Raw genomic sequence first — 20,589 nt, 5'->3', positions numbered from 1 at the left:
GACTATTTTCCCATTAATACGCAGCCTAATTTCTGCGTAGTCGGTACGCCACACTATGGAACTCTACGCAGTTCCAGTGGCTTATAGAATAACTACAGGTACAGTTGGATCGTTTTTTAATTTTTATATAAGGCCAAATTAAAAAAAAAACATGTTTAGCGTCCTTTTTTTTTTGAAAAATGGGAAGGAGGAGGCCCTTTTTTTTTTTTTTTTTTTCTTTCAAAATGGCCGCTCCGTACATTTTCCCTGACACTCTGGCTATTTTTCAAGATGGCGGCCGACAATTTTTTTTTTTCTTTTTTAAAATCAGAAATACATTTTAGCAGTGCTTTTCATTTTTTTTTCTTTCAAAAAAAAAAAAAAAAAAAAAAAAAAAAAAAAAAATAGGAGGCGGCCCCCAAAAAGGAAGCAGGCGGGGACGCTGTTTTTTTTTCTTAAAAAAAAAAAAATCAAAAAAAATTCAAAAAAATTTCAAAAAAAAAAAAAATAGGAGGCGGCCCCCAAAAAGGAAGCGGGCGGGGACGCTAAACATGTATATTTTTATAATGGCCTGAATGGCAAATAAAGTTCTTGGTGGTTTTAATTTAGGCAGTCTCTATATATCTATTTACACCCCCCGCCCCCCTCTAGAATCCCGCGGATTTCCACGGGTCCTGCTAGTGTATGTATAATGCGCCCTCATCCATGATCTTTTCCAAAATAAAGGTTCTCTTCATGTTTATAAATATAATGTAATATATATATATATATATATATACATTAATACATTACAACATTTTTTGGCAAACATTGATTTTGTGAAAAACAAATATCAGAAACGGGTAGAGTATTTATTTTCATGAGAAAATAAAATGTAAACAAAAATAAAATGTCTTTCTTCCTCGCTCGCTGACAATATTTTGTGAATATATATCTTTTATTTCGGCATTACATTGTTACCACACTCATTACAATTATAAACATGATAAATCAAGGCAACGAGAGGCCCGAATATCTTCATATTCATGTATCAAGGTCATGACCGAATATATCACTTTATATTAGTGTACATTCTGCGGTGAGGCGCCCGCATACCTTAAATTTGTTCTAGTGTGTTGATTACAACATTATGTTTTACCACTTTGGAAATGTCTTGTCCTTTTTTTTCTTGCTCGTTCACTAAATCAAGAAACAAATGTGCCCATACGTGTGTACATAGCTCTTGACGAGTGCCAGAGTGATCAAAATAAATAGTTTGTGAAGAATTTAAGATTGGGCGAAACCTTTCATTTCTTAAGAGGGCACTGTGTTTAACAAAATTTGAAATAACGCTGCTCAAGAGAAATCCTTCGTAGAAAACAGCAACCACAGTGGTTTTGCATACATTATAGTTAAAGAAAAATGTGTAGTAATGAGGAACATCACGCGCAAGTATTTGAACGAATGTGGGTTCATCCACGGGTTTATATGGGCTCGTAGCCTTCACAGCATCTCTCAATGTGTCAAATCGTCATTTGCTATTGAATCCTGATTGTCCTCGGGGGGGGGGGGGGGGGTAATTCCTCAGGGGGTAGTTTTCCGGGGGGGGGGGGGGTAATTGTCCTTGGGGGGGTAGTTGTCCTCGGGGGGTATTTTTCCCGGGGGTAATTGTCCTTGGGGGTAATTGTCCTCGGGGGTAATTGTCCTCGGGGGTAGTTGTCCTCGGGGGGTAATTGTCCTCGGGGGTAGTTGTCCTCGGGGGTAGTTGTCCTCGGGGGGTAAATTTCCGGGGGGTAATTGTCCTCGGGGAGTAATTCTCTGGGGGGTAATTCTCCGGGGGGTAATTGTCCTTGGGTGGTAATTGTCTCCGTGGGGTAATTCTCCAGGGGGGGGGGGGGGTAATTTTCCGGGGGGTAATTTTCCGGGGGGTGATTGCCCAGGGGGTAATTGTCCTAGAACCGCACTAGTCTTGTAGTCACAGACCCAGGGTAGAATACTGTTTGCATATGCATGTAAAATGCCACTCTTGAGACCAACAATATTTGGACCTGTGAGCACTGGCCAGATAACAGCCGCCGAGTGGGGCAGTACCCCTAACAATACACTGCTACACTAGTTTTAAATGAATTTCTTTTTCGTCTTGCTAAATTACTGAGACTTACAAAATCGGCAGGCTAAATAGGTTTGTCCCTGTGTGACTGTTATCTATATAGTCATGAAAGGAAGAACAAAAAAACCCAGGCATTTTGCTACTGTTGATCTCGGATGGAGACTCCTACACTTAATGGAGGAGTCATACGATGAAGGTGAGGAAAGGGGAGAAGAGGGAGAACAAAATAGAAGAAGAACAAGGAGAAGAACAACAACAACAAAAAAGAGGAGAGAAGCTGAAGAAGAAGATTGAATCTCCAAAAAAAGAAGAAAATAAGGACTTTGAAATTTCGCTTAAACTACGACGTAATTCATGTTACAAAATGCAAAAACAAGACTTATGCACATAGCTACCTACACTGCACCACAATATTAACACGCGCTCCACATACAACGGGTTAATTGCTGAAAACAGAGGGCGCTAAACTTATACCCCAATCAGATAAACAAAACCGAAACCAGACCGGCACCAGACCGAACTAACTCTCCCATTACCTACTAATGACCAAAAGTCGATAGGCTTTACGTCGGTGGTGTGACTCAGGAATTACGATTGCGAAGCTGCAATTCTGTGACATTTCACCTTATGCGAGTGTATAATGTACGTGCCAAGTATAAACGCCTCGAACTTTGAGTATTTCCCGCTTCCTGAGTATGCCCGTCAAATGACATTCCCCTATTTTATTGAACAGGTACATGGCACCATGACGATCCTACTTCGAAGATAGCTCGACGTCGGGTACGAAAGTCAGTGAGCATGGAGCGAACTGTGGAAACCTAAGTGGTCCTCGACCAGTCCATGATTGAATACCACAAGAACGAGGACATCAAGACCTATATGCTCACCATCATGAATCTGGTAGCTATCACTCAATTTGATTTAATGAGTTCTGTTAAAATTGCTATCTAATATATTGAAGCATAAATTGGTAACAATTTGTAAATAAACAGTATCGACAAAATAATTCTTCCAGAGATAATACGGCGGTTCATCGTTCAAGTTTGTGAATTATGCATGAAAGTGATGACATAAAAAAAAATATGTAAGATCCGAGCAAACATAAAAGGGGTGAAAACACCTTGAAAGATACATGTAAAAAAATCCAATGCGCATTCCTTTTTTGTAATTTTTAAAAATGAGATAAAGAGATAGGCCGATGGGCGATGGTATAAACATTTTCAGAAATCGTCCTCCTTTTTTCGTCGCGTACTGATACACTGATAGTAAGTCTAACTTTCAACAACTTTGTGGATTAAAAATAAATCGCTCAATGTTTTTGTTTTGTTTTGTTGCGTACACAGGTGGGTAAGTTTTACCGTGATCCGAACATAGGGAACTTGGTGAACATCGCCCTCGTGCGTCTGATCGTCTTAGAAGATCAACAGGTGAATCATATTTTTTAAGAGAGAGAGAGAAAGAGAGAAAGAGAGAGAGATTGAGAGAGAGAGAGAGAAGGTGGGGGGTGGGTGGGTTGATTTGCAATATTACCACTCAATGTATTCACATTATTCTTCGTAACCTGTATCTTTGTTCCATTTTCTTCCTCTTTTTATTATTTGTTGACAGATTTTTTTTAAATGACGATCTAGAATCCTAGTGTCAGTCAGTTTGATGAGTAAATGTAATTACCGTTGACCTTTGTGAACTTTCTATCGTTTGCTGTATTATGTTTAATTTGTTTGTATTTCATGTTATTATGTTCATCATGTTTATTGTAAATGTCTATTTCAACTTCAACTCAGCAGTCAGTTCTTAGTTTAGACATTTAATATCATATACATTACTTCTTTTATTATAGGACGACCTGGAGATCTCTAACAACGCAGACGACACATTGAATAGCTTCTGCGCATAGCAAGACACATTGAACCCGGAAGGAGATGAGCAACACAATCACCATGACAACGCAATACTTCTTAACAGGTAAGATCAATCCCTTCAGGTTAATAAGTATGGATAAAGCAGAACAAATATTAGTAAATTACACATCCGACTATTTCTCTCACTTTCCAATCATCTCTTCTTTTTGTTCTCCCTCTCTCTCTCCTTCCCTCTATAATATGATTATGTACACCTGTATTTATTGATTCTCTTGAGTGATTCTCTTTATGTTTCTGACACCTTACAGTTCCCTGCCTACATTTACCATATCTTCTTTTGCCTATTTACCCTCTTCTGATCGTGAATACAACATAACAAATTCAATTGTTGTCCGAATAGTCTCAAGTAGGCCTAACTAGAGACTACACACAGCTTCAAAGTTGTATTCATTTTCGAATAATGATTTTATTCAGTTTTATATGAAATTTAGATATAAGGTTCTTCTTCTTTGCGTGCCATGTCCTGAGACGTTGTCGACCATGGAATGCCATAACTCTCTGTCTCGTATTCTATGAAGTAATTTATTCTCCCCGAGATCAATTCCACTTTCAGAAATTCCACTCCTTAAGCTACTTCTCCTGAGAATCCTCCTTCTACCCCTACTCCTCCTCCCCTTTATTCTTCCAGTCAGTGCAAGATTTTCCGAACCATTCTTTCGAATAACATGACCCAATAGGCTCAGCTGTCGACCTCTTATATTGTTCAGAAGCTTTCGTCTTGTTCCTGCCATGGCAGTAGCATTAGATACTCTTTCTATCCATGAAATTCTAAGCATCTTTCTCAATTATGATACATTTATAATCATTGAATTTTCTTTGAAGGAAGGACCTGTGCCGGGGTTCTGATATCTGCTTCACGTTAGGCTTGGCTCACGTGTCTGGCATGTGTAATAGGAAGCGAAGCTGTAGCATCAACGAAGACAACGGCCTTGCTGTTGGGTTCACCGTGGCGCACGAGATGGGACACAAGTAAGAATAAGCTTAAATCAGTGTCATATCAAGCTGAATGACTCCCGGGGCAAACTACATTAGAACCCCTTGCTCAAATGTATCAATTAAAGCAATGTTATTATTTTTGTTGAAATTTGAACCCGTTAAAACCCCAATTTACGGAGTACCAAATAACAAGATCCAGAAGAAACACATGCGAGAGAGTAACGTGACCAAACTTCAGAAATTGTTGGCAAATGAGACTTTAACAAAACAATATAACGCATTTCGGCATGACTGAAGGTGCATATATTCTTTAAAGACCCTAAAATCTATTGGTTTTCTTTCCCTTTCTCTGTCTCTCTTTATCTATTTTGTGCGCCTTTTAAGTACCACCCTGGGCACTTCCCCCGCCTCTGCACTCCCTAAATACACCTCGGTTTAAAACCATCTCACCCTATACGATCCAACCAAGATCAGATTGTCAACGAAATCACTATATAATCAAATATTAAAAATGTAGGCATGTTAACTATTCTTGCTTTCAACTTAATATTTAGCAGAATTTCAGTCTGCAGATAGTTACATTTTGAGGGAGAAGCCTCATATGTTGTCGTTACGGTAACATAAAACAAAACTTCACAACATTTTCTTATTGTTTGCCCTCATATAGCTTTGGCATGCAGCACGACGGCATTGATAACCCATGCTCGTTTGACGATGATCCGAGTGGCCCATATGTGATGTCTTCACGGGTTCCTAGTGGTCTTACACCCACAGCATGGTCTTCCTGCAGCAGAGAATACATCACTCGTTTCCTAGAGTAAGTACAATTGTGGTGGCAGCGGTAGGATCATGGGGCCATTTTGGCTGCAATATTTTGAATCAAATCAAATCACAAATGGACAGCGGTCCATAATTTTGATGTCTTCTCGGGTTCGAAGTGGTCTTACAAATTAAATGGTTTACTGTACCAGTGAGTACATTCCAGCAAGAAGACAATTATAATGGTGGCAGCAGTGGGATTGCGAGGCCATTAGGGCTTAAGATTGATTCATATGAAATGATATGATCGGTTCTAGGACACCTACCCCTAGGGCAACCACCCCCTAGGAAGACTACTCCTATAGGACAACTACCCCTACGACAACTACCCCCGGACAACTACCGTCTGGGGGGTAGGTGTGCTAGAGGATGGTTGTCGTAGGGGGTTAGTTGTCTGAGGGGGTAGTTGTCGGGGGGGGGGGGGGGGGGGTAGTTGTCCCTGGGAGTAGTCTTCCTAGAGGGTGGTTGCCCTAGGGGTAGTTGTCCTAGGGGCAGGCGCGTAGCCACGGGGGGGGGGGGGGGCACGGGGGGGGGGGGCACGTGCCCCCCCTAAAATTTCCAGGATCGGTTGAAATTTTGTAGACCCCTTTTTTTGACCTCGATCGATTACATGTATGTGCCCCCCCCAAACATCAAACTCTGGCTACGCGCCTGCCTAGGGGGCAGTCGTCCTAGGGGGTAGTTGACTGAGGGTGGTTATCCGGGAGGGGGGGGGGGGTGTCCAGAGGATAGGTGTCCGGATACGGATATGATCATATGAATAGGTCCATTCCTAATGTCTTGGAGGTTTTTTAGTGGTCTTACACCCACTTCATGGTTTACCTGTACCAAAGAATGCAGTAGAGTAATATAATTATGGTTGAAGCAATGAAAGTGTAAGGCCTGTTCATATGTGATGTCCTCATGAATTTCTAGTGGTCTTACATTCACCACATGATCTACCGACAGCATAGAGTATATCACTTGATATTTAGAGTACATTGGCTACAGCGGTGGGATGGAAGGAAATTCTGACTCTGAACGGCTTGACTGAAGAACTTTTTTTTTTTACCCTAAAAAAAAGAATATACGATTTAGAGATTGCTTCAACTAAAAATACCCAATATTTAAAACAAAGCAATGGCAACTAGAATACCAAATTACTCACATTTCTTACAAAAAGATGATAGTTAATTAGTGATTGGAATTTGTTCTGAATCATGTCGTGAAAATTCAATATTATTTGCACGTACACTTATGATTTCTGCAGTAGTGGCGGGGTAGCTGCCTGGAGGATATGCCTTCATCAACACCTTACGACTATCCGAAGGTTCTACCGGGTGTCATATACTCGGCAGACCACCAATGCTGTCTACAGTATGGACCAAATGCAACTGCCAGTCCCATGTTTGAAGTAAGAATCTTTGCGATTATCTTACACACATCACAAAGAAAAGGACAAATTTCAACTACCACTCTGTGATGGATAAATAAGAGGAGCGAGGCAGACAAATAATCAAGAAGTCGATCGGTTTTGGAATATTTGAAAAAATTGGGCAGGGATTATAAAAATAAATCTTTAGCTTTTTGTCAAGTATTTTAGCGAGAAATTCCAATGTATTGGATAATGTTTAAAATTGAGTTCATGAGCATGACTACAGCATTTTCCATTGATTTAATAACCCAACAATCTTAAGCGTTGATTTCTACTTTAAATCATGTCCCTCCTTTTATTTGAAATCTTTCTTTTCCTTCTTCACTAATTCTCTCCTCACTTCATTCCTTTCTTTTTTCTATCTGTATCTATCTTTTAACTTTCCCTCTTTGTTTTCCAACTTTCATTTTTCATCTCTTTCTATAAACTCTAATTGCTTATACTCCATCACTCCACTCCGCTTGAGTCCAGTCTGATCTCTGTACTACCCTGTGGTGTAGCGTAGGAGTCATGAGGAGATCACGCATGACAGCAGCTGCACAGGGCTCTCGGTGTGGGAAAGACAAGGTTGGTACCGTTAAAAAAAGATAAAGGGTCACCTTCAAACATCTAGTGGTGTAATCTCACACAATAAGGCCAGAAGTCACAAAGGAAGGTTGTCGTAGGGGCTAGTTGTCGTAGGGGGAGTTGTCCAGAGGGAAGTTGTCCGGAGGAAGTTGTTGTAGGGGGTAGTTGTCCGGGGGCATTGTCCTAGGGGTAGTTGTCTGGGGGTAGTTGTCCCGGGGATATTCATCCTAGAGGGTGGTTGTCCTAGAGGATAGTTGACTGGGGGTGGTTATCTGGGGGGATGGATGTCCAGGGGGTAGGTGCCCTAGAACCCCTAGCTAGACATTTAATAGGGGCCTCCAGAAATGTCTAAGCCATGGGGAGCTTAGAACAGTTTATCCACGGGCTGTCAGATATTTCGGCTTGAGGCCCCGTTAATAAGTGTTCTGAGGGCCGGTTATAGGTTGAGTTGGCCTGGTTATGGGGCTTTCACATATACACTCCGGGGCCCGTACGGCGAGTAAAAACAGACATTTTGGGAATTTTCGGCCGGTGTCCGGCCGGCTACCGTAAAGATCCTACGGGCGCCGGGACAGTTTTTGAAGCCGTACGGGCGCCGTGGTGCTGAGTCGGCTGCTCCCAATTCTCCCGGCGTTTTTATCCGACCGTTAGGTCGTAGAGAGCCCGTGAAGGGCCCGCAGGGCACCTTACGGGTCCCGGCGGGCTCCGGACGGTGTCCGGACGGGCCCCTCATGATTTTGGGGGTCAATTCTCATGAAAAATCTTAACGGGAACCTTGAGGTGCGGATTTCAGAGGACACATAGTTCAGTGCACCGCACGGGACCCGGCCGGGCGCCTTAATGACCCCGGCCGGTTCCCGGCAGGGCACCTTGAGGACCCCGGCCGGGTCCCGGCAGGGCACCTTCCGGGAGCCACGGGTGCACCTGCTCATCGGACGGAGCACGTAAGCTTACCGGCCGGCATCCTTACGGGCGCCTTGCATTTCACTCGACCAATTTTCACCGGGCACCTCCCGGGCGCCGCAGAATATGTGACCACACATGCCGTAGAAAAGAAAATCGGAAGGTTCCCGTACGGTCTCTAAATCCACGGCATGCCGCAGGGTAGGGAAAATCGTACGGGGCCCGGTTTATATGTGACCTAGGCATTACAACGGAATTCCCCAACCGAATTTCAATTCCAGTCCGTCCCCGCATGAATGCTTCATTATGCTTTGGATTCATAATGCTATGCTAGATCTTGCAATAACTAATGCAAATTTATAAAACAAAGGTGAGGTCAGTAGATATAGGGTCGTCCCCCAAAATTGATAAAGATTGTGAGAACAATATGATTTTAAAAATCCGTTATTGAACACTCGAGTACATGTCACATTCACAAACAGTCTCGACCGATTTGATCCTGAAATCCCTACCTCGACCTGCCGTCATAGTTAAAAATGCTTGGTTTGGCTTGTTTTATTCACGGCCTTAAAACATTCCATTTACAAAGATAGACATAAACAAATATTTATATAAAAAGAATATGACTGAATTACTTTCTTCAAAGTCATTAATGCAATGGCCTAGATCCTGTCAGAGCCAATGACATTATGTATTATTGTTCTTAAAGATATCTCTTCTTTATTGTGTTCAGTGGTGTATATCTGGATAGTGTATCGATATCGATGAACATCCCGTGGTCATCGATGGCGGATGGGGTCCATGGAGCGAGTACTTTGAGTGTTCCCTGACGTGTGGACGGGCCGTCAAGTCTAAAGAGAGACATTGTAACAACCCAAGGTATTCTCCGACTTTTCCGATCACCATCTACATTTTCTTTAAAGCTGAAGGTTGATGAAAAAATTGCGTAATTTTTGTATGAAATGTTATTATATATATTCCTCCTACTGTACTAACCCTCTAACATGCAACAAATTCTGAAAAATTTCTCAAACCGCAAAGATATTTATGGTTTTCTTTGAAGGTGTCACTGTGCGACAACTTATAACAGTAAATTCCCCACCGTTTTTCCATGAAAATAAGACATAAGATAGGAAAATGTCTGGAATGGTTTATAGAGCCAATTCATTGCTTTGTGGCGATTTACATTCACATAAAATGTAACTAAAATGTAATAATGTAGTAGGGAACATTAAGGAATCGATCATATATGTTTTTCCCAATTTTTATCACTATATTGTCCGTTTTCACTCAAACTTTCAGATAATCTTTAATTGCACATTTAGCATTGAAGTCGATAGCTTAGCACCATTTTCTCTCATCTCAACAATGTTACCAAGTCCCTTTAACGACGTTGTAGTACAGTATATAGTTTACAAAGAAATATCACAATGGAGTAAAATAGGTCGAAATGCATGTGCACTTGACAGAGCTCCAATCTTAGAATGATTGATGTACAAACGTTCTATGTGCAAAATGCTAAAGATCATGATGGATATACACAATTTTAGATATCGCTGAGTTATGGTCGTAATCTGATCAGTGGTCGTAGCTTAGATCGTAACATGGGCTTACTATACTTCGTGCAGCAATTTTCGTGCTGCAGAAAAACTGAACTGCAAACTAAAAACAGCTTCCATGAGCGTTTTGACCAAACGTTTCGTCTGGGGCGCTGGAGGATAATGACCATGTCATATTCCTGCGGATCGGTGTTCCTTCACTATTAAACACAACTGCGGCGACAGCTAGCGAGTCCCCAGTCGAATCATTCCGGATAAAGTTTTACGAATACCAACTCAGAGAAATTTTTTTTTTTTTTTTTTTTTACCATTGCTCCTGTAGTCCATCTCATGGAGGAAGATACTGTGTTGGTGAGAGAAAGAAGTATACCATGTGTAAGCTTCAGGTACGTATACTATTAACTTAAATCGACTAATTTTGAAAAACAACTATAGATGGAAGCATGACAAAATATAGGGTTCAGAAACATCGATTTATGTACCTTGGTCCTAGATAAGACGTTCATTCATTCAGGCAGTAATGTAATCAATCGGTGCAGAGAAGGGCAAGTACAAGGCTTTGGTCATTTGTTGCCCTGTACGTCACCAAGTGCTATAAAGTTCTGAACATAATTATACTGACTTCAAATGTATCTGGTCTGATTAAAGCTCTAGTATTGCTATTACGACAATGATCATATGTTCTAACATCTTATATCATCTGGTCTGTGACGTACGGGACACACTATAGCTTTGACTTACACTATTATGATACAGATGGAAAATATTTATGTTATAGTTTAGATATGTATGAGTGGTAGAACCAATGGGATGGAGCACCTCTCAGATGTCTCATAGTTGTGACATGAACATTTCGTATAGGAGGAATAACAATTAATAGGACCCCTGGTTGCTAATGTTCGTTTTCTATTTCTTGTTGTAATTATACATATGTTTTGTGTATTCAATGTCACTTACAAATAAAAAACACTCATCGAAATCATGGATTTGCCGGTACGGGTACAACGGTGCCTTCACCAGTTGTCGCTCGCCTCTTTATATAATTATTACAAATACACTGTTGCTCATAACGGTGGAATATTTTTTTTTATCCCAATTTATGGAATTATTTTAAAAATAATTTTAAAATACTAGATCTAGATAATAGTATACAGTCTCAGATTTTATTGAATAATAATTTGCCAATATGTGTTTTGCGTGACTGCTAAAGCATGTATATTATGCTACTATGTTTATTAACTAGGGGACCTATGCCCTTAAGTCATAAATGACAGTAATGAGGATTAATGCCTCACAAAAGGGCACTAATATAGCACATCGACACGGTGTTGATCCTGGGGCCTCACAGTTACGAGGCCATTGCTTTGTCACTGAACCATGACTGTACGCAGCGGGGGCTATGGTAGGGGGCAGTTTCCATAAATTAAAAAAAAAACAGAAAATGCAATAAATTTTCAATAATTTATTGCATTCTACCCGGTCCCCAACATAAAAAAATCTTCTGTGTGCCCATGCCTTGAGCCATAATAAATGGCCGTCCAGAGGATTTTTTTATGTTGGGGACCGGGGTAGAATGCAATAAATTATTGAATATTTATTGCATTTTCTGTTTTTTTTTAAATTTATGGAAACTGCCCCCTACCCTAGCCCCCGCTGCGTACAGTCATGGTTCAGTGTGACAAAGCAATGGCCTCGTAACTGTGAGGCCCCAGGATCAACACCGTGTCGATGTGCTATATCAGAGCCCTTTTGTGAGGCATTAATCCTCATTACTGTCATTTATGACTTAAGGGCATAGGTCCCCTAGTTGATAAACATAGTAGCATAATATACATGCTTTAGCAGTCACGCAAAACACATATTGGCAAATTATTATTCAATAAAATCTGAGACTGTATACTATTATCTAGATCTAGTATTTTAAGATTATTTTTAAAATAATTCCATAAATTGGGATAAAAAAAAATATTCCACCGTTATGAGCAACAGTGTATAATAGACACCAAATTGTTTCATCCTTATCTCGACTTTCAAAGTAAAACATGTATGTGGCTTTGATTCCGTGAAATATAAGTCATTGTTGCTTTTATTTTTTTAGGATTGCGTTCATGAATCTGTGTTCGTGCCATGCAGTGCAGCACCTATGATACAATCCAATCGAATGGTACCCAACTCGCATGGATTCCAGTCGATGTCAAAGGTGCGTGGCGTAGTGGTTCATTCACTTCAAAGTTGATGGTTCGAATCTCCCCCCCCCCCCCCAGGGATGGTTTGAGACTAAAATTCGGTTGGGAAATTTTGATGCAACCAGCCCATTCACTCTTCCTTCAAAGAAGCTTGGCGCCTACTAACTGTGTCTAATACCACAAGTCAACTGGCTATAAAACTGAGTGGCCCATGGCCAAAATTTCACCTCAAATTCCTTTCACTCACAATGGCCCCTGAACATCAGCACAATGTCCCTTGGCCAGGGTTAATCTACATTTCCACTGTTAGACAAAGGTGTAATAAGTGGGGACTTTTCTTGGGAAATATAGATATTGATTTTTTTTTGAGGGGGGGGGGGGGGGGGGAGGGAGGTGATGTGACCGAGTGGCTTGAATCATGAAACAAGTGTGGAGAATTCCTCCTTAAAATGTAGTAGAAGTATCTTCTACACGGAATGTATGAAAATATGTAATTTTACTTTCGCCCTTTTCTTCCATTTCTGACAGTGTTTCTTTCTGTATTTTCCTTTGTCTTTTCATTCTTTTCTTATAGGCTAATATAAATGATAAACAATCTTTTTCTCATTATATTTTTGGTAGATAAACCTTGTGAATTGTTTTGCAGACGTCGTGATCAAGCATTGATAAAGAAGAAGTCAGTTCACGTGACCAATGGAACTCCTTGTACTTGCTTCTCACGTGATATCTGCATTGACGGTATATGTCAGGTATGAGTTCCTTTTTTTCGAAGGTTCATAGTTCCGAAAGTTCATTAATTCAAAGGTTCATATCCCCCCCCCCAAAAAAAAAAAACACAAACAAACGAGATAGGGTTCATAATACCGAAACCCTCTATCGTTTTTCGGAAATACTTACCTTCGAAATTATGAACCAAATTTAATATTCGGAAAAATGAACCTTCGGAATAATGAACCCTTGTTTATTTTCGGAATTATGAATAATAAATGGAATACATCGAACAGGAGATATAGAAAGGGGGGGGGGTGCATCAAAGGCACTTTTCCCCGTCCTAATACATGAAAACTACTTTTACAATAATTTCATTTTATGTTAATGGAGAATATATTTAAATTTGCAGTATCTCTGTATTTAAGTATTATATGAAGCCCATATTTTGAATATAGCATAGCCATACGGAACCCCAATCATACTGAAGAACAAACATATTTTTTAGTGATTGGTACCTTTTAAAAATACCCTTTTCCCCCCAGATGGTTGGTTGTGATAATGTTGTCAGCTCAGGGGAGGTGGAGGACCGATGCGGTGTATGCCGCGGGGATGGGTCATCCTGCCTTACAATTCAGGATAGTTTCAACACGAAGTATGGACGAGGTTTGTACGATTCGCTATATCTAACCAAATTATTCAAATGGAACGATTCATACATCTATGTCTCCTTTTTGTTATATTGCATACAATGTATGATTACCTACATTTTAATTCAACAACGCGATAGCAACTTCTTATGAAAAATAAACCTTAGACAGTTTCGCTGGCCTTGTACGTCAACTACATTGCAAAGACGTAATATGTAATCTGAACATGATTGCTATGAAATATACAATAGGTCATTGAATTTACCCCTTGATTTGATTTTTTTCTCGAATGTAGTTGCCATCGGGTTTTGGTGAGTGGGACCTTATTGTACACAAACAAAATGCTTGAGAATTGAGAACAGCCATTTTATTAGGAGAAGACTTTAATTCATTTTATCCAAGCAATAATTTCATCACCAAAAAAAAAAAAAAAAAAAAAATCACCAAACAAATTATATTAACCCTCAATGCAAGGGTTAAGGGTTCGAATCACATACAGGCACCAACGTAAATTGGCAAGACATTTATCCACTTTTGCCACTCTCTACCCAGGTGTAAACAGGTACCTGGCAGTGCTGGGGTAATAGGAATTGCAGGGTCCCACATGAAGAGCAGTATTAATAATGATGTTGCTACCCTGGGTAAATAAGACCCAAATTATAATTGTAGTTTATATTATTGTAGGTTATGTGGAAATCACCGTCATCCCTGCCGGTGCATCGTGTTGGATGAATTGGTCTCTTCCCAAAACTACCTGGCCATCAGCAATGCTTCAGGACATGACCTGCTAAACATGGATTGGTATATTGATTGGAGCGGATAGTATCAGGCAGCAGGGACCATTATCAGCTACGAGAGGATAGACAATAAAGAACGAGTGGAGATCCTTGGTCCCATCAGCGAACCACTGCACATCTATGTAAAAAGAGACTTCTCTGGAATATTATAATGGGATGGCGTTTCATGATAAACGGAAGAGGTTTTCTGATTATTTACAAGCACGGATAAAAGCAATACTAAACAAGACAAACAAACTCTCACTTTTTGAAATTTGTTAAGTAGTTTTGAAATGTGCATTCACAAGACAAAAAAGAAAAAGGCTTCAAGAAACATTTTCAATGGATTTGACATTCCTCATCAGTAATATATGTACCCGCCTGACAGGTTGAAAAGAAATATCTCTGTCGGTAAAAATGGTTGCAGTGTATTAAAAAAAATATTTATGCTTGCTTGATTTAATGTGGTAGATGTGCTGATCAACTGTTTTATAGTTTGCTTTGTCAGGTATTGATTTCAATAATATTTACCCAGTGTTACATTGAACACAACATGTACGTCGTACCAGAAAATATGTGATAATATTTTCACTCTCCCCTTTTCCAGCTCATATTTCAACGAGCTCAGAACCCTTGCATAACATACAAGTATACCATTCCGCGAGAAGGGAACCAGACTGCTGTCATGCCGCAGTTCTTCTCCTGGGTCTTTACCGATTGGTCCCCGTGTTCTGCATCCTGTGGCATTGGTAAGGTGTCCTTTATAGGGCTACCGAACCGACAGGTTAGGCAGATTCATAAACAACGAAGCGATGAAAGGTTATCAGAATTCTCGCCAACCTCGTACAGCCTTGGACCCTGTTTGATACAACTTCTTATAAATAACAAATGTGAAATCTCAATGACGAATTTGCTCTCAGCCAATCAAATGCAATGATTTCAGTAACTAACACTTTTTTATTGCACCCGTTTTTAGGTTTTATGACATGTTGGACTGACCATTGGTGTCATTATTAAAGCACGCGCGACTGAGGGTCGAAATCTGGTTCTGGTTATTGTTTAGGGAAGCCAAAGCCATAGGGTAGACAAATAACGTTAATTCATCACGAGCGGTGGCCAAAAGCTGACTTCTTATTCATTGCAAAGTAATTGAAGATACAAGTGAAATACGAATATATACTTTTCGACTGATAGATCGCACCCATGTCAGGTATTCTTTGTAAAGTAATGCAGATACTGTTGTTGTTGTTGTTGTTGTTGTTCTCTCTCTCTCTCTCTCTCTCGTATCTAAGCGCATAGAGACAATTTTGTAATAAGCACTATATAAGAATTGAACATTATTATTATTATTATTATTATGTTGTATGCTAGCTGGTTTTGGCCTACCTGAACGATTGAATTACAACAGCTCAGTGATACATGATATATTATCATCATTCTGCATTATTGTTACATGCTTTAATTGAATTTGTATATATGTTTGTCCTTTTTTTTGCGAAATCAGGTTATCAGCGTTCGAGTGTGATCTGCAAAGAGTTGATAGCCGGCTTGGTTGATGACCGATACTGTGAAGGCATGAAACCAGACGATATGCAGCAGACATGCAATGAACAACAGTGCCCTGCCACGTGAGTTTGTTTTTACCCAGTTGGATAATTCAGCAAAACCTTTCATTTTCTTCAGCTATTGAATAAAATCTGGATTATCCGTGATGCAGTGTGCATTCCATTTAGCGCGAAGGCAAGGCTACGTCCATGTGAGGCCCTTCGGCCTATATAATGTTGCAGTTAGTAACATTTCGTGTTCCCACCATATTTTATCTGCCGATGACATTTTCAACAATCCCCAAACGGTATGGATGATTATAATGTCTTATAATGGACAAAATGTTGTTTTGGAAGACCACTTGATTCCTTCTGTTAGTACTCCCAAATCCTCTGATGCTCTCTGTAACGGACATAAATTTCAAAACTGCACTGCAGTTATCAAAAGCGTGTCCAGGTTCCCACAAAATAGTTCTTGACTAATTCGTGTTGCTACAGATCGTGGGAAGGGCCTTGGCAACACTGCACAGGAAGCTGTGGAGAGGAGGGGCACAGGCAGCGATGCGTCTTCTGCATACGTGGTTCCACTAACGGCGAACAGACTGTCCTCGATGACGTCGACTGCCTTAGTCAGGGCCAGGAGAAACCCGTCACTGAGACAACATGTGAGGTTGACCTTCACTGTGAATCCAATGACAACTGGCAAACAGGCGAATGGTCGCAGGTTAGTGCGTGAAGATGATCGTGAAACAGAACTGCAAAATACGCTTAATAATTTTTTGTTATGATATTGGAGGAATAATAATGTACATTCAATTTGATCTAACGTGAATTTTCGGGTTGTAGAAAAGAAGTCCACCTGTCGACAGCTCTTGAATATTGCAAAAACAGGGAGAACCAATTAACAAGGAAAAACATTTGAAAACGAAAGATTTGTTTTGTCTTCTGCAAATTGCTCGAATAATTTTGTTAGATAAGGTTATTTAGCAAATGCAAGTATGAAAGGGTTTCAGAATGAATGAAAGACAACAAGATTAATTTTGATGGAGTAATATCGATATGTTTCTAAAAGGATTTGTGATATCTACCACTACCCCTACTGAACATTCATACTATACATACCATACCATATATATGAACTATGTATTCCTATATATTTTCCCAAAAGTGTTCCGTTTCGTGTGGCGGTGGGTGGCATACCAGGTCTGTAATCTGCACGAACGCCATCAAACCTTGCGATATTGCAGGAAAGCCCAGCGACCGAAGACCGTGCTTCTTAGATCAATAGGGGGTTTTCGTTTGTCACGTCGACATAGTCGACGTCTAATATGTGACATCATTTCCGCGATCTGCGCATGCGTCGGGTCGTCTGGCGTCGTCAGGCCACATTTGCGAACCCGTTCATCGATGATTTGAGGTTCGTCAGAAAACTAGTGACCCGTCGTCAGAATTACGTCATCTTGCTACATCGCAGCGTAAATCAGAAAGTAAAAACAGAAAGAGAAAGTGATAGAATGATTAAAAAAACAAAGAATAACATAAGAAAAGGTGATAGAAGGAAGAAACAAAGAATAACATAAGGAAAGACAGAAAACAAAGTGATAGAATGATAAAAACAAAGAATAACATAAGAGAATATGATAGAAGGAAAAAACAAAGGCTAACATAAGGAAAGACAGAAAGAGAAGGTGGAAGAAGGAAAAAAACAAAGAATAACATAAGGAAAGACTGAAGAGAAAGTGTAAGAAGAAAAAAACAAAGAATAACGTAAGGAAAGACAGAAAGAGAAGGTGAAAGAAGGAAAAAACAAAGAATAACATAAGGAAAGACAGAAAGAGAAGGTGAAAGAAGGAAAAAAAAAAGAATAACATAAGGAAAGACAGAAAGAGAAGGTGAAAGAAGGGAAAAACAAAGAACAACATAAGGAAAGACAGAAAGAGAAAGTGAAGGAAGGAAAAAAAACAAAGAATAACATAAGGAAAGACAGAAGGAGAAGTGAAAGAAGGAAAAAACAAAGAATAACATAAGGAAAGACAGAAAGAGAAGGTGAAAGAAGGAAAAAAAACAAAGAATAACATAAGGAAAGACAGAAAGAGAAGGTGAAAGAAGGGAAAAAACAAAGAATAACATAAAGAAAGACAGAAAGAGAAAGTAAAAGAAGGAAAAAACAAAGAATACCATAAGGAAAGACAGAAAGAGAAGGTGAAAGAAGGAAAAAAACAAAGAATAACATAAGGAAAGACAGAAAGAGAAGGTGAAAGAAGGAAAAAACAAAGAATAACATAAGGAAAGACTGAAGAGAAAGTGAAAGAAGGAAAAAACAAAGAATAACATAAGGAAATACAAAAAGAGAAAGTGGTAGGATGATAAAAACAAAGAATAACTTAAGAGAAGATGATAGAAGGAAGAAACAAAGAATAATATGAGGAAAGATAGAAAGAAAAATGATAGAATGATAACAACAACAATAACATTAGGAAAGACAGAAAGAGAAAATGATAAAAAATAGACAATGGAAAGATAGAAGAGAAGATGGAAGAAGGAAAAACAAAGAATATCATAAGAAAAATAGAGAGAGTATAATAGAATAATAAACGAAGAACAAAATAAGAAGTGAAAGAAGGAGAAATTGAATATAAGCGCGTGCGGGGGCCATTACGTCATCGTGTAGAGAACGTGTGTCGACTTAAAACGAAAAGGGTTATAAGGTAGTGAACAGGACGGGTGTCTGACGTCAATTCGCATCGTTAGAGGACGTGAACGCCGTCCTCGTCCACACAAACGAAAAGCCCCTAATACCCTAGGAGACAGGACTTCTACAACGCTGTGCCAGAGGCTCCTGAAAGCCGCTCCTACGCAGACGAATCTTCACTAGACCAATCATCAGCGAGCGTGTCCGCTAGCAGTGACTATCCGGCGAATTTCGGCGAGTGGGAGAAGAAAATTGCCATCCAGAAACACAAATCGGCGGCTAATAGCACCCGCCTTTACCACCTGAAGAAGCGCCTCATAAACCTAACTACGAATTGAACATTACTACCCATGACATTGATGTCATAGAAAAAGAGCGCAAGGATTCTACAATAAACCAACTTCCTGTTGTGCCAGATTCTCCATATGTAAATTTTATCTTATTCCCATCTGCCCTGAACGACAAGCATCCATCGGCTTCAGATACTGCTACTCGTCTGCAACATCAGTCTCAAGAGCCTTCGTTTGGGTGGTCAAAACAACCGTGGCAGCCGGTAGGTCCTGACCTTAAAAGCTTTTTTATTTGTAATTCTAAGCATTTTGACAGGGGCTTTCATGAACACAGACAAGGTGTCAGAGACAAGTGATGGTTATGCCGCAGAGTATAAAACTTGTATTTAAAGCGAAGGTTGAGTTCTGGGAAGAGATGAAAATAATTTGTGAGCGTTATCATTGTATTATGCAAGTGTGGGAGAACATCAGATACAAAATGTTCTGTGACGGGACGGATTTTTATGCCATATGTTCGTGTGGTCCCATATACATCAGTCTTGTAACTTGGGCATTTGTCCTCGAGGTATTATTTACAATGCATATGACTGTTATAATCATATATTAATTGCTCTAGTTGCTTACTAGCAAGCATTTATGCTTTCTTAGCAGTCAGGTAAAATAACCTCCACTGCCACTACAACTACCCTAATCATTGATAACCAAAATGTAAGCAAAATAAGAGAAGACGGAGAAACACCGTTCTCTTTATATGACGACGCACTCGTCAACTATCGTCAGTGACCTGCATTCAACCATTCACCAACAAACTAGCTGACGTTGCAGCTTTCTCCTCTACTGCTCCCAAACTCTGGAAAACGCTCCCACCTAACTTAAATAATCACCAACTTTAGAACAATTCACAGAGTTTGAAGCCATATCAATTCTGAAACCATTGCCCCATTGCACAAAACTTACCATCGATGGTAATTTTGCCATTAATGGTAACTACCATAGAAACCTTAATTTTGACTGGCTGTTGAGTCCCGTTACCATGGTAGTTGCCATTGATGGCAAAGTTACCATGAATGGTAAGTTTTATGCAACGGGGCCTATATGCATTCATTAAACTCACACTGTCACTGTTTGGCAGTTTTTTAAATATATTTTTACTAGAACGCTGACCCAGGGATGGCATATCTTGACGCCTTGTTTCCAGTGATAAAAAAAAAGCGAAATAATAAATCCCATCTATTACTCTTGCTATTAATTAAATGTTTTGTGCATAAGGGTTTGTGGATAGTACAATTTTAATATAAATATATTAATTTTCTGTTAACAGTTTGCAGGAATACTCTCAGCACCACCATGTGTTTGATGATCGTCCAATCAGGAAGCTGCTCTCAAACACACTTTCGTGAAAGATGCTGCAGAACCTGCGCCGAAGTCAGATAGCGTTTCCTTTTGCGCATGTAATCTGTTGAACTTTGGACAGTACTGAATGCTATATGTCACCTACCGCTCAACCTAGTTAGATAAAAGCGTCAATATGAAAATGACAGCTGAGAAATTTGAC

General features: G+C 39.8%; 1 protein-coding gene and 1 long non-coding RNA gene across 2 annotated transcripts; both read left to right on the top strand.

The window, feature by feature from the left end:
* The first annotated feature begins 2,242 nt into the window (after positions 1–2,242).
* On the top strand, positions 2,243–20,514 carry LOC100888260 (A disintegrin and metalloproteinase with thrombospondin motifs 7). Its single transcript, XM_030977008.1, is given in 18 exon segments — positions 2,243–2,264; positions 2,802–2,968; positions 3,412–3,495; positions 3,909–3,964; positions 4,239–4,244; positions 4,813–4,959; positions 5,594–5,743; positions 7,660–7,726; positions 9,381–9,508; positions 10,511–10,574; positions 12,322–12,388; positions 12,996–13,123; positions 13,628–13,748; positions 14,417–14,446; positions 16,013–16,136; positions 16,551–16,780; positions 19,211–19,297; positions 20,356–20,514. Coding segments are annotated over 18 exon segments (1,791 nt in total). The 3' UTR covers positions 20,469–20,514.
* LOC115920653 lies at positions 7,110–9,378 on the top strand. Its single transcript, XR_004062455.1, has 3 exons — positions 7,110–7,138; positions 7,631–7,726; positions 9,363–9,378. It is a non-coding gene; the product is annotated as an uncharacterized LOC115920653 (long non-coding RNA).
* Positions 20,515–20,589: the final 75 nt, after the last annotated feature.

The sequence above is a fragment of the Strongylocentrotus purpuratus genome, unplaced genomic scaffold (assembly GCF_000002235.5).
Source record: "Strongylocentrotus purpuratus isolate Spur 01 unplaced genomic scaffold, Spur_5.0 spur5_scaffold_9, whole genome shotgun sequence".
In the NCBI taxonomy this organism is placed as follows: Eukaryota; Metazoa; Echinodermata; class Echinoidea; order Camarodonta; family Strongylocentrotidae; genus Strongylocentrotus; species Strongylocentrotus purpuratus.
Note: the sequence above shows the minus strand (reverse complement) of the source record. Positions and strands in the feature narration are given on the sequence as shown.